The 13,680-nt window shown below is 45.8% G+C and overlaps 1 protein-coding gene across 3 annotated transcripts in view; it reads right to left on the bottom strand.

Moving 5' to 3' along the window:
• Positions 1–13,680, bottom strand: part of UNC5B (unc-5 netrin receptor B) — a 427,137-nt gene that overhangs the window by 241,672 nt on the left and 171,785 nt on the right. Inside the window, exon 1 of one of the 3 annotated variants that reach the window (XM_069610732.1) lies at positions 855–967. The exons of the other annotated variants lie outside the window; for them this stretch is intronic. Within the exon in view, the coding sequence (XP_069466833.1) occupies positions 855–882 (28 nt within the window). The 5' untranslated portion in view covers positions 883–967. Of the gene's footprint in view, positions 1–854; positions 968–13,680 lie in introns of those variants that run through there. 3 annotated transcript variants of the gene reach the window in all.

The raw sequence follows: 13,680 nt of genomic DNA on the forward strand, positions 1-13,680 counted from the left end.
AGTTGTTCATGTTTTAATAGTTTACCTGTCCTTTAGTGTAATTAAGGTCTTATTGTTATAGAACGTTCATTGGACTATTATTTTTTATATTGGTACTTACTGTGCCCACATTTATTTTGGATGCTTACTTGTTGCCGTACATCCCTGTTGAAGAGTTGAGCCTGCCCTCAGCCCATGCTACCTTAAGAGACAAAGGAGGTGCACCACTCATGTTGTGTTTGTTTCACCTTTATGATTGGGTTCACTGATGTTCAGTTAGTAGTGTAGGGTAGAGTAGGAATTTAGAAATCACTAGTCATCCCTGTATTACTGCTGGGCATTAACAAAGGTTAAAATAACAAGGGGTGTCCTGGGAGACTCTCTGCCAGACATGAGTCCTGGTTACAAAAGCCTTACCTAAAGTCTTTAGCTCACTATCGTTCACAGAGAAGAAATATCCCAAACATATCAGTCTGTGTCCTGCCCTGGGGCAGTCCAGCACTGAAATGCTAGGCAATTCTCCTCTGAACAAGAGCACCAACAGTAACCCCATTAACACAGGTTGCCATCCAATTCAAGACCCTATACTGAAACCACTACTTACCCCTGTATTCCTGTAGGGCAGTTTTAATTTCATCACAGAAAGCAACACACATTGTCACCCAATGTATGACCCCATCCTGTGTTCACTCAAAACCAGGTGGGGCTGAATCGTGCACTGTGTATGCCCTCACTCACCCATGAAAGATAGAACAGGTGAGTGCTATGGAGGTAAATGAAAGGTGCAGTAGAAGCGGGTGAGTTTTTGGCTACATATTACACATGGTGGTAGAGTCGATCAGTTCCAGATGCCAGCTTGCTGAACATAGCCTTACCTGTATGCCAGCGGGCGTATGATGACATCTATGTGCGTACAAAGGATGTTTCCACTCTATGGAACTCTGCCATGTTCTCTCTATTAGCCAGTGCAGAGCTTACTTGACAACACCACGACAGCAATCAGAAAGTAGAAGGAAAACTTACCTACAAGACAAAAAGAGAAGAATGCAGAATGTTTACTTCAGCCGATCTACTTACTCCACGATTTATTAGGCAAGCTGAGCCTCAAATTGAGTGTCAAGTTTGCCCCTAAGAGAGCAAAGCTACATCCATGTTTACAGATATGGACTGGCTATGCTGCGAGAAGCTACGATTGGTTGGCACAAATTGTACTAGACCACAAGAACATACGACCTTCATTCATCACCCGGTTTTTTTTTTGCTGCATTTTTTGCGGAACCATTTTGCCTGAAAAAACATCGATAAATATAGGTGGGCGGTAAGGGCATGTAAGGGGTAGTGTGGGGGCAGGGAATAGGGTTTTCGGGCAAAACATTTTGGCAACAAATGCAGCGAAAAAAATACTGGGGATTAATGAACATAGAACCCACAAGAAAGTAGGGCTGTGATGCCCTGCAAAGTGGCAAAATGTGATGCATCACATAAGAATAGGTTAGATTTATGCACTGTCACACTGCGCTGATTAGCTGAATGTTGATCTACTATCACAATTGAGGGCCCTGAGTCTAGTGTACAATATTACTGCATTGAAACACCCAGCCAACACGTGTTGTTTCCACCTTCACGGTCTTCCTCTAGGCTGTACATATTATTTTCAAACATATCCATCAGCATGAACCAATAATCCATATACATTATTACAACATAAGCAACATAAAATACATTTTTGATTACAAAAAGAAACACAGATCAATACATTATGACCCAATTCGTCATATGCCAATGAACCATATCAAATCCAGAGTAGAAATTACAGTGTAAATTCCTACTCTATGTAACTGTAAGAAATGCGCCCAGATGCCTAAGGGCTTGGCGCACTATATAAAGAAAATACAAATACAAATACAAGCAACACATTTTTGCCAGTCACAATGTAACATCATCCAACTTGTCAAATTAATTGAGTCATCACAAGCAAACCAAGTTCAAAGACAATTCGAGGTGACAGAAAAAATATATAAAAGGTAAAAGATAAGAATAAGGAAATACACATCAGAATCAGAGGAAATGTCACGTGGGATATGAGTTACCAGGCAGTGACGGACTGTCTATGGTGGAGTGATCTACCACTGGCTCGGACTGTCGCATGGTGGAGTGATCTACCACTGGCTCGGTCTGTCTATGGAGGAGTGATCTACCACTGGCTCGGACTGTCGCATGGTGGAGTGATCTACCACTGGCTCGGACTGTCTATGGTGGAGTGATCTACCACTGGCTCGGACTGTCGCATGGTGGAGTGATCTACCACTGGCTCGGACTGTCGCATGGTGGAGTGATCTGCCACTGGCTCGGACTGTCGCATGGTGGGGGAAATTGGAATTGTTCAAGCAGTAGATGTGGTGTTGCTTGCAACAAGCCCAAGGTCAAGGGATGTTCGGCTAGGAAGACACCAGCTTTCTGTATGATGTACGATTCCATACTCTGCCAGTTTCTTTACAGCAGTAAAGAACTAAATCTCTCTCTGCTACCTGCTGCTGTCTTATATATAGCGTTTGGATTTATTTGCAGTTCGGACACTCTTTACTTATTATATTGGTTCAAGGCATGGAAGGGACTATATATACTGCATTACTGCAAATTGTGTGCCTACCAGAGCATATCAGGGCAATACCTGAAAAATGATGGTACTTACCTGTCCATATGATGGTAATATCTGGAAAAGGCTGTTAGTACCTGGCTATATGAAGGCAATGCCTGGACATTGATTATACAATATCTATCCAAAAACAAACACTATTGGATTTGGCAGGGGCTGTTTGGGCTTCTCTTTTGGTTACCATTGCATCAGAACTAAAATCCACCATTCTGTTCCATAATCTTAAGTCTTTGTTGTATGAAGGTTGAGTACCTGAACATAGCCACAATATAATAGGCATGCATATCTCGTGTTTACAGCGGATTCATGGCTTTTGTGTACCACAATAGGCTTTGCCCATTGTATTACTGGAAGCAATGTAAGTAATTTTCTCACATTTAACACCGGGTTTGCTCTCCTCATTTTATCTCTGGCTAATCAATTACAATTCTGCGGAAAATAGGCCATGTATCTGTTGAACAGCTGCGCGTATTGTGGGTGACACACACCTGCTTAGGCACACGGAAATTTGACATGATGATACCACACACACACAAACACACACACACACCTACTTAGACACAAATTAAGTTGATATGACAAAGTATACAGATGTGGGCAAATTGTGGTAATTGAAGTTCAACACACAGGCACATTGATCCAGCATGACTACTATCGAAGGTCCTGACAGACACCCTTTCCCAAAACCACTGAAGATGTTTAGATAGGTGATGGATTATGTTATTACAACCACAACAGATACTTATTGTTAAGAGATATCCAAGAAGTGCAGTGTGCAGTCTTCATCATTTTTTAATGGCATCTTGGGGGTTGTCAGGGTGTTTGTGTGTGGCTACCCAGCAGCCATTTTTTTATTGAACATGAGAATGCATTACTTACCGTAAAAGCATTTCTGATGATTGTATCTGCTTAGATTCACATGCTGTGCATAGGTCCGACATCCAGTGGTCACTGCGGAGTATTGCATTTTGTTTTTCGTAGTCGAAAAGGGGACGTCGACAAGGCGTGTCTGAAACACTATCCCTATAGTGACGTGCGTTGTACCCACAATCCCTCACGCGTCGAGGTCCCTCTGTTTGTATTTTTCTGCCCTGAGGGAGCCTTCTAGACGTGAGTGAGTACAGAAAAGAGAGAGATATATAAAGGAAGTCTATGTTCCTTCCATCCGAGCGGGGAGGAAGGGCGGGCGCATGTGAATCTAAGCAGATACAATCATCAGAAATGCTTTTACGGTAAGTAATGCATTCTCTTCTGATGTTTGTTAATCTGCTTAGAATCACATGCTGTGCATAGACTAGCGAGCAGTACCCGGAGTTGGCGGTGGGTTATGAGAAGGAACAGTAGAGAAAAGGTGTCGTAATACTGCCTGTCCCACCTGGGAGTCAGATCTAGAGTGTGTATCTAGACAGTAGTGTTTTGTAAAGGTGTGCACAAAACTCCAGGTAGCCGCTTTGCAGATGGACTCAAGGGGAACATTTCCAATGAATGCTATGGATGCCCCCGTGCCTCGAGTAGAGTGTGCTCTTGGCCTAAAGGGCAGTTCTCTCTTAGCAAGAGTATAGCAGAGAGTGATGCATTGAACAATCCATCTAGAAATAGTGGATTTTGAAACTGCATCTCCTTCTCTTCCTGCTGCCACCGAGACGAAGAACTGATTAGTCTTCCTCAGTGGTCTGGTTCTTTCCATGTAGAACATGACCGCTCTGCGTACATCTAGTGTGTGCAGAGTCCTTTCTCCCAAATTGGAAGGATTTTGAAAGAACGTTGGTAGTTCTATAGATTGGTTTACGTGGAATTTAGAAATAAATTTCGGAGCAAATCTAGGGTGAGTGCGTAGAACCACTTTATCTTTGTGAACTGTAACGAAGGGGTCTAGAATAGAAAGAGCCTGAAGTTCACTTACTCTCCTGATGGAGGTGATAGCTATTAAAAAAGCAGTCTTAAGCGTGAGGTTTTTAAGAGATGCTTTGTGCATGGGTTCGAATGGAGAGCCCATGAGTCTGGTAAGTACCACATTAAGGTCCCATCCGGGAGCTGGGTCAGCTATCGGGGGGTGTATCCTCTTTACTCCCTCCATGAAGGCCTTTATAACAGGGATCCTCCACCACGACACTTTGAGTTGGGAAGTGGTGTATGCAGAAAGTGCAGCTAGGTGGACTTTAATGGAGTTAAACACTAGACCTGAATCCAATAGGTGGGTCACGTAAAGGACCACATGTGTGGGAGAGCAGTCAATAGGGTTGATGCTTTTACTCCTGCACCAGATGACAAATCTTTTCCACTTGCTAGAATAGCAGTGGCGAGTGTTCGGTTTTCGGGCTTCCCTGAGGATGTCCATGCATCTTTGCGGGAGTTGTAGATGTCCGAACTCTATGATCTCAGGAGCCAAGCTGCTAAGTTTATGTTCTGGGGGCATGGATGCAGAGTCCTGCCTTTGTCCTGAGACAGCATGTTGTACGGGCAGGGGAGTTTTACTGGGGGGGATAGAGACATCTCCATCAAGTGAGCGAACCATGGTTGTCGTGCCCACAATGGGGCCACTAGTATCATGGTCACTTGTTCCTGGTGCATCTTGTGCACCACTTTGTTGAGAAGGGGAGTCGGGGGAAAAGCGTAAACCAATTTCCCTGACCATTGCATCGACAGACCGTTCCCCGTGGATTGGTTCTGGGGGTACCTGGAGGCGTAACTTAGGCATTGTGAGTTTTCCAGGGTTGCGAACAGGTCTATTTCTGGGAATCCCCATTGTGTGAAGACATCGAAGACGATGTCTTCGTGCAGGCGCCATTCGTACTCTTTGGGCAGGGGGAAATTTCTGCTGAGACTGTCTGCTAGCAGATTGAGTTCCCCGGGTACATGTAGTGATAGTAGGAACATGTCCTGTTTGAGAGCCCACTTCCATATATTCTGAGCCAGCTTGGACAGGCCTGGAGAGTGGGTGCCCCCTTGCTTGTTGATGTAGTACATGGCTGTGGTGCTGTCTGTAAGGACCATTACTGTTTTGCCTTGTAGGTGTTCCTGGAAGGCTCTTAGCGCCTTGAACACAGCTAGTAGCTCCAGTAGATTTATGTGTTTGGATGCTACGTTCGGAGTCCACACTCCGTGAGCAGTCTGATGGGATAGGTGCGCCCCCCATCCTGTGAGGGATGCGTCTGTGGTTAGAGTGGCTTCCGCCGCGGGTGTGGCAAAGGGTTTCCCTTTTTCCATGTTTTCCTTTGTCCACCACCGTAGCGAGAGAACTAAGGCCTGCGAGACCACAACTAGATCCTCCCATAGTCCGCTGGCCTGACACCACTGGCTGTTGAGCCACTCTTGCATTGGGCGCAATGCGCAGGCGCGCGTGAGGTACCAAATAAATACACAACGCCATCATTCCTAGCAAGCGCATTGCTTTGCGTACCGTCACCTCTCGACCGGTTACATATTGAGGGATTTGAAACAGCATGTTTTGGACCCTCTCTTTGGAGGGGAAGACGAGGCCGTCCTTTGTTTGAATTAGAGCCCCTAGGAATTGCTTGATTTGACTGGGGTCTAAACTGGACTTCTTTTCGTTGATGGAGAAGCCCAACTGGAACAAAAGGTCTACTGTCTTTTGGGTATTGGAGAAGCATGTTTCGTAAGAATCCCCTGTTATGAGCCAGTCGTCGAGGTAAGGGTAAACTGGGATGGACAACCTGCGCAGGTGGGCCGCTGCCACTGCCAGCACCTTCGTGAATACCCTTGGTGCTGATGCTATGCCGAAGGGTAGCACTTTGAACTGGTAGTGTTTGCCCTCTATCATGAACCTGAGGTATTTTCTGTGCGCTGGCAACATTAAAATATGAAAGTATGCATCTTTCATGTCCAATGTTGTCATGTAATCTCCCTGAGAAAGCAGTGGGATTACTTCCTGTAAGGTTACCATACGAAACTTTTGGGGTTTGATAAACTTGTTCGCTGGGCGCAGATCTAATACAGGGCGCATGGTTAGATACTTTTTGGGTACAAGGAAGTACACTGAATAAATACCTTCCGTTACCTGAGATAGAGGCACAACCTCTATGGCTCCTTTTTCCAGCAGTTGTTGTACTTCTTGGAGAAGGATGGCAAGATGTTCCGGTGTCATGCGACGTCCCCTCGGGGGTCTGTAGGATGGGGAACTGTTGAATTCGATACAGTATCCGTGGGCTACGGTGGACAGTACCCAACGGTCTGACGTTATCTCCTCCCATGCAGGAAGAAAGGATGTTATCCGGCCCCCGACCGGTGTTGCATGGGAGGGGACGCGAATCTTCGCGTCACTTGGAGTTGTTGGGGGCTTGGGAGCCTCTGGGGGTGGATCCCCGACCCCTCCCTTTGCCCCGGCGTTGGCCTCTTTGGCTGTACTGCCCACTATTGGTTTGGTAATTGGTGGCAGGGTATTGCTGATGTTGATTTTGTTGTTGTTGTTGGCGTTGGCCACGAAAAAAGCGTTTGTTGCCATAGCCGCGCCTGGTAGTGGGCTTAGAGATTTGGTCAAGAGTCTTGATAGTGTCGAACTCTTTTTTAGCCATCTCTAGGGCTTCATCTACCGCTTTTCCGAAGAGGTTAGCGTCCTCGACAGGTTTATTTATCAAAGACGCCTGTGTCTCTGGTTTAAAGCCTGAGTTGCGCAGCCATACATGGCGCTTTAGGAGTATTCCTTGTACCAAGGAACGTCCTGCTGTTTCTGCCGCGTCCAGAGAGTTTTTAACAATGCTCTGGTTCACTTGGGTTCCTTCGCCAATAGTTGACAGTAGGCGCGTACGTAAAGGCTCCGGTGCTTCCTCGGCGTCTTTTCGCAGTTTGGCCCACTGCGCGTCTGCGTAGCTTGCAAGCAAGGAATTGTTGTTGGCAATTCTTGCTGAGAAGGCAGCCGAGGAAGTAACTCTTTTTGCAAGGGCATATAGCCTCTTGCCCTCCTTGTCAGGGGGTGCCTCACTGGTGGAAAGTGGTACCCCTGCCCTCTTTCTAGTATTAGATACCACTAGGGAATCCGGAATGGAATTTCCCCTAATGTAGAGGGGGTCTGAGGGTGAAGGAGTGAAAAGTTTTTCAATCCGTGGATTGACCCCTCTGATCATTGCGGGAGTGGACAGCGAAGGTATGATCCTTCTCTTCACTGAAGCGAGGAGTGGAATGGTCTGGCTGACCGGGGGTTTTTCTTTAATCACTCTTTCTACAAAGTCCAATTCTGGAGAGAGTTCCCCGGTGTCGAGTTCGAAATGCGCTGCTGCTTTGCGCAACAGTGCATTGAACGTGGGCTGATCGTCAATTGGAGACGTGTTCCTAACTGGAGAATTGTCCGGAGGAGTTAGGTTTAGGACATCAGTGTCGGAATACACTGATGGTGATTGCCAGGGGTGTGAAGGTCCCTCTTCTGGGTTAACCCCGAAGCCTTCTTCTATAATGTCTGTTCTGTCTTCCAGACATTCCTCCTGGTTCTGTTCTTCATTGTCCATGAAATCATCTTCTTCCTCGAAGTCTTGTTCCTCCCCAGTGAGGTCATATACATCTTGGAAGTCTGAGGCTGTGTCCAGCTGGGGATCGACTAGCCTCGGATTTTTGGCCCTGGGGTCCTCCTGAGGCCCTTCTCTGGTCCTCTTGTGAGTTTGAGAGGCCTGGGTGCTCATGAACCTTTCCATCCTCTCCATACAGAGGTGGAGTCTTTCCATTGTTTCATGGGGTACCCCAGAGCGGTCTGGCGGGGGAAACATAGGGTTATCTAACTCGAAATGGCTCGACCTCTCCCAAAGCGTCGAGGAAAGTGTCCCGTCGCCCTCCGAAAAACCTTCAGGTGTGTCGGGAGACTCCCTGACTGAAGGGGGTAGTCCCTGCTTCCCTTCGGGCTTTTTCGGCGTATCCTTTAACTTATGCGTAACGCTCGACGTAATCTTCGGCGTACGCTTTTGGGCGTCGGCTACAGCGATCCTTGCTAAGCTATCGGCGACTCGCTTGTCGGCGACTCGTTTGTCGGCGGAAGCTTGAGTTTTCGACGCTATGGGTATCGAACGCTCTACGGCGGTCTGCGCTTTCAGTTGATGCGCACCGGCCGATGGTTTGGTGGCAGCGCCCTTGTTTGCCGAAAGCCCAGTCGCAGGTCGCGGCTGCGGTTGCGAGAGGGGCTTCGAACCCGAACGGTCCGAGGAGGCCGCCGGTGGAACCTGCGTCTCCTTGGGCGCCGAAGGTCTTTTCGACTTCGTCGAAGAAGAGCCGTGGGTTGTGTGTTTATGTGGATCTTTGTGTGCGTCTGTGTCGCCGGGGTGTTCATCCCCATAAGCAGGGCGTGAGCCGAGCCCGTCGGGGCCGGGGACAGACGACGAAGCGCGTAAGCGCTCCTTAGAGGGGGTTTCGACTTCCGTAGCGGAGGTCGTGTTATCGCGTTCCTCGTCACTGTCGGTGGTAGCAGCGGCGGGTGAACCTTCGGCCTTCGACATCGCGTAGGCCGCCCACCTTTTAACCCTTCGGTCTTTTAGAGTTTTAGGCTTAAGAAGCCGACAAGCCGCGCACCTTTCCTCCTTGTGATCGAGGGGCAAGCAGCGGTTACACCGTGAGTGCTTGTCCTTCCAAGTGAATTTGCCTTTACAAAGTGGGCAAAACCTAAACGGTGTCCTCTCCATAGCCGAGGCAATAAATCGCGATAAACACCCCAAGGGAAAGGAAGGGGAAAGGGAAAGGCATTCTCAGAAAAGACCCAGAGATGTCCCACGACCCCACTCTCCCTACTGTATATGGCCTGCGAGGCCAGGCCACGTGTTCGGCAGCGCCGAAGGATTTCTTCCGCTCGACCCTCCGTCGAAGATTCTTTTCGGCGGAGAACAGCTTACAACTGCGTCGAGGGAGGGATTATTAATATTAGAGAAAAAACGACCAAAGGTCGAGGAGTTGCAATGTCTCTCGAGGAGCTCCGCGTGAAGGCGACCAGAAGCTGGGCGGAAAAAAACAATCTGAGGGACCTCGACGCGTGAGGGATTGTGGGTACAACGCACGTCACTATAGGGATAGTGTTTCAGACAAGCCTTGTCGCCGTCCCCTTTTCGACTACGAAAAACAAAATGCAATACTCCGCAGTGACCACTGGATGTCGGACCTATGCACAGCATGTGATTCTAAGCAGATTAACAAACATCAGAAATTTATTTACCAATACCCACGTGACATGTATTAACCATAAGAATGCACAAACTGTGTTTGAAAATAAGGATTATCTCTTACAGAATGCAAGAGTTAGGCACTATTGAATACCTGTGCGAGAGTGACATGCAATCTCTGAAGTAGTGCTCCCTCTTTAAATCAAATTAAATGCAATGTGAGGGTTAGGATAAACTGGACTTCACGGCACAGCCATGGACGCTGACCCATAGCACATAAAATGGCAGCATCCTGGAAGGGATCTGTTTGAAACAATTTCGCACACATTTTTAAACATTCCTTGGCTGAAAAAGTCGTTTCATTATGTTATTCATGAATTTATGTTGATCTGGGTACTTTTCTCCTAGTGTTACATAGGTACCCCATGATCTTGAGGGAATCACTTTATGTCCCATGCCTCATTTTCCCAAATGTATATCAGTAGTGAATGGGTGCAGTGACAAAGGGGAATTCGTGCAAGGTTATGGACCAATCAAACTACCAGAGATTCTGCAAAGAAATGACAACTGTGTTTAAGTACCAAAACCTTAAACCAAGGTTGGTTGGTGGGACCACCAGACCACACACCCATATATTGTTATCAAGAGCCAGAACCTTACATGCTACACTAAAAGAACAAACTAAAATTGCACTCATTTACCAGGACTAATAGCTGAGCAGAATTGTCTCATTACTGGCTAATATCATGGAGCATCTGCGATTGCACGGCTTCTGGTCATCTCAGTGTTGCCGGACAGGGGGCATTGAGGCATTTGGACAGAGCAGACAAGAAACAGGCCCAAATGGCGCCCCACTAACCCAACAGACCAAATACGCTCTGAAGTGGTTCTAAATGTTACTGGGTTAGAGCAAAAGAAGCACCGTTAAAGAAATCAGAAGGCCAGATTTAGCATCGACACTTTAAAGTCTCTGCTGCGTTTCTGCAGATGGTCATATCCTCCTAAGTGTTCAATAGGAATGTCCATATGTTAGTCTGTACAATGTGATGGTGGGTTATGCCCAATCTGAAGGTCACAAAGTCAAAACCTTCTGAGGTCATTCAAATAAGCACCACCAAATTGGTTAATAGTAGCACATGAGATATTTAGCTGTCACAAGGACACTATTAAACAAGCATTGGCAATGGAAAAAGTTTGGCTTTTGTGTAGGCATGGAAAGGCATTTGCAAGGTGCTTCTATACTGGTATACTGACCATCGTTGGTAGCAGCTGGAAACTGGTGCGGATGTCTGGGCATACAATAGCAATGCCTGACAAATACCTAATACTTATTTATACACAGGCCACAAATGTTGGCTTTGTAAATGGTTGTTTTTAATAGGACTTTAGTGAAGGACACGCATAGTGCTTATAAATCGTGTAGCTGAAGGCAGACCTGGTTGACATTTTTATCATGCCAGTAGCACTTTTACACCTCCAAGTAAGTCAGTAACTCTCAGAAGACTGGTTTCAAAAAACTTGGCAGGCACTTTGACCCCAAAGTTTGATGTTAAGGCTTGAAGAAGCTAGATGAAAGAGATCCCAGGAGAATGTGTTTGGGCAGAGGGGCGTATTAAGTGGGTGGGAATGACCATAGGGATTAGTATTGGCATGGGTGGTCAAATGACCAAACAACACCTATAAATTGTGTGTGTCTCCTCATACGCCATTCCACCTATCTGTACTATAATGCTTATGAGCACCATCTATTATCAAAAAAAAAAAAAACAGCAATTGTCATTATGAGCTCAAGTAGGAGAGTTTTTCATAAGGAAAGAATGTTCATTTAAGTTGATTTTAATAAACCCAATAAATGTGTCAGGTTGTGAAAGTGATGTCAATATTTTGTGAAACTGAACTGGGGTGTCCGACCCAGCCCTCTGAGATGAGGTATCAATACTTTGAGATGGATGGAGATGCAGAATGTACTCAACCATCAATAATCAAGCTGACTCAGGAAGTTGGCAAAGTGCATCTGTTTTAATATCAATTATCTAAAAAACAGAGTTAAAACAAACATCAACAAACTCGCTCAATGTTGACACTCAATGCATGTCATGAAAAAAACAACTTATATACTAAAAGCTCGTCATCATTGACGTCAATCTACGTGGCAAACTACAAAAACCTACTTGGGAAGGTGATAGGCTTACAGGGAACATCTAAGGTATACATTCCATACTAGTCATGGAAGGTGATTGGGTCTCTAACATCAGGTGGGGCAATTAAGCCCTCCTCAAATGCAGGTTTCTATGAACGTCACTAAATACACAATGTCCCATTGGTTATACAAACTATAGGGCTCTTTGATACGTGGCCCTTTATAATTGGTTGGCACCTCTTACCCCTCTGTAATATTCCACCTACGCAAGCAGCATGCAGGCTAACATCCAGGTGCTGGTGGGCTGGTCATAACCATAGCTTCCCACCAATTAGCATGTCATTTATCATCACCCTTGCCGTCTGCCAGTCAATTAAGGCTTTAAACTTAGCCTTGAAAAATGTTCTCTGAGCTCGAGAATATGCGGGAGTATAGGCATACTCTTCTTGGTTTCGATACAGCTCGTCGCAGTGTCTATTTTCATCCAACCACGCTGCAGACCATGTTTGCGAGACTTGCTGCATTTAAAATACTATTAAATGATGAACCTCTGATGTCTTCAATGTTCTCACTCCTCACCTAAGACAGTAGTTTTGTTCTTTTCAGGCGTTCTGTAACCATTGCTCGAACATTCAGGCCCATAGTGGCCTCGACATCCTGGTCTTCGGCCAACCAGGACTTTGTTTGATTCACCTCCATGGTTAAGTTTTCGATTTGTGACTGCCACACACCGACAACCTTTCTTTTCACTGGATCTAGCTCTGCTAAAGTGCGTTGTGCAATCATCCATATTCCTTACATGTCCTATGCATATACGTTGGTGCATCACTGCAATCTATTCACTACATAGCCAGCCTTTAAGAATACTTTGTCTACTTGTGTTACTGCATCTGTACAGTTGTAAAATTACTTGATAACTTCTTTATTATTTCTGTAGCATGAACATCTTCATCTCGAGCCCGAAATATTGCTCATCTTTAACACATCCTCTTTAGAACCTATATAATACATATGTTCTCTTGTCTCTGCATCTCTTCTGGGTGTGTCCATTCTACTTCTTCATGACGTCACTGATCTTCTCTTTTGCTCAGTTTTCATACTTCTTCCGGGATTTCATTCAAATGACCATCGTATTGTCATAAATACCTGTATGGCTTCCTCAATGGAAACCTTACTTCCAGGATTCTCTTAGGTATCAGTATTCTCACTGGCACTGCACATGTCTCACACTCTAGCACCCAACATATAGGCAGCATGGGGGAGGAGCTTTGAGTGGGTGTACTTGGCTCCACCTCTACAAAACCCTGCGGCTGAATAAGAATGACAATGAGTTACCACCACTTATAACTAAATGCAAGCAAGCCTTGTTCCATATGTGCTGTTTTTACTGACCATTGCATTATTGACAAGGAACCTGTGGAGGAGATGCTGCCATCATGAACCATAAAGCACGTCTTTGACCTATTTCTAGAGCTGCATTGGGAGCTAGAAAGAAGTGAAACACTAGGTTTCATGCCCCAAATGGAATTGTTCCTGGAGTTATTGAGCCTGATTCATAGAAGCGTTTTATAATGGTGCAATCCCATTAGAAAACGCTCAGTGAATCAGGTCATTGTGTTTTAAATATGTGCCACTTTCATGAGCTCACAAGTTAAGTGCTTGCCACGGAGAATGAGCAAGCCTACACTTCACAAGTTCAAATCTAGTACTGTGCTGACTCAGCCCTTCATCCTTCTGATGTCAACAAAGAACCATTAGACTAGTGATGCTAATACTTGTTATTACAGCTCTTAGAAGTGGAAGGAATCTATCTTGCA

Source organism: Ambystoma mexicanum, chromosome 8, assembly GCF_040938575.1.
Source record: "Ambystoma mexicanum isolate Mex_15411 chromosome 8, UKY_AmexF1_1, whole genome shotgun sequence".
Lineage (NCBI taxonomy): Eukaryota > Metazoa > Chordata > Amphibia > Caudata > Ambystomatidae > Ambystoma > Ambystoma mexicanum.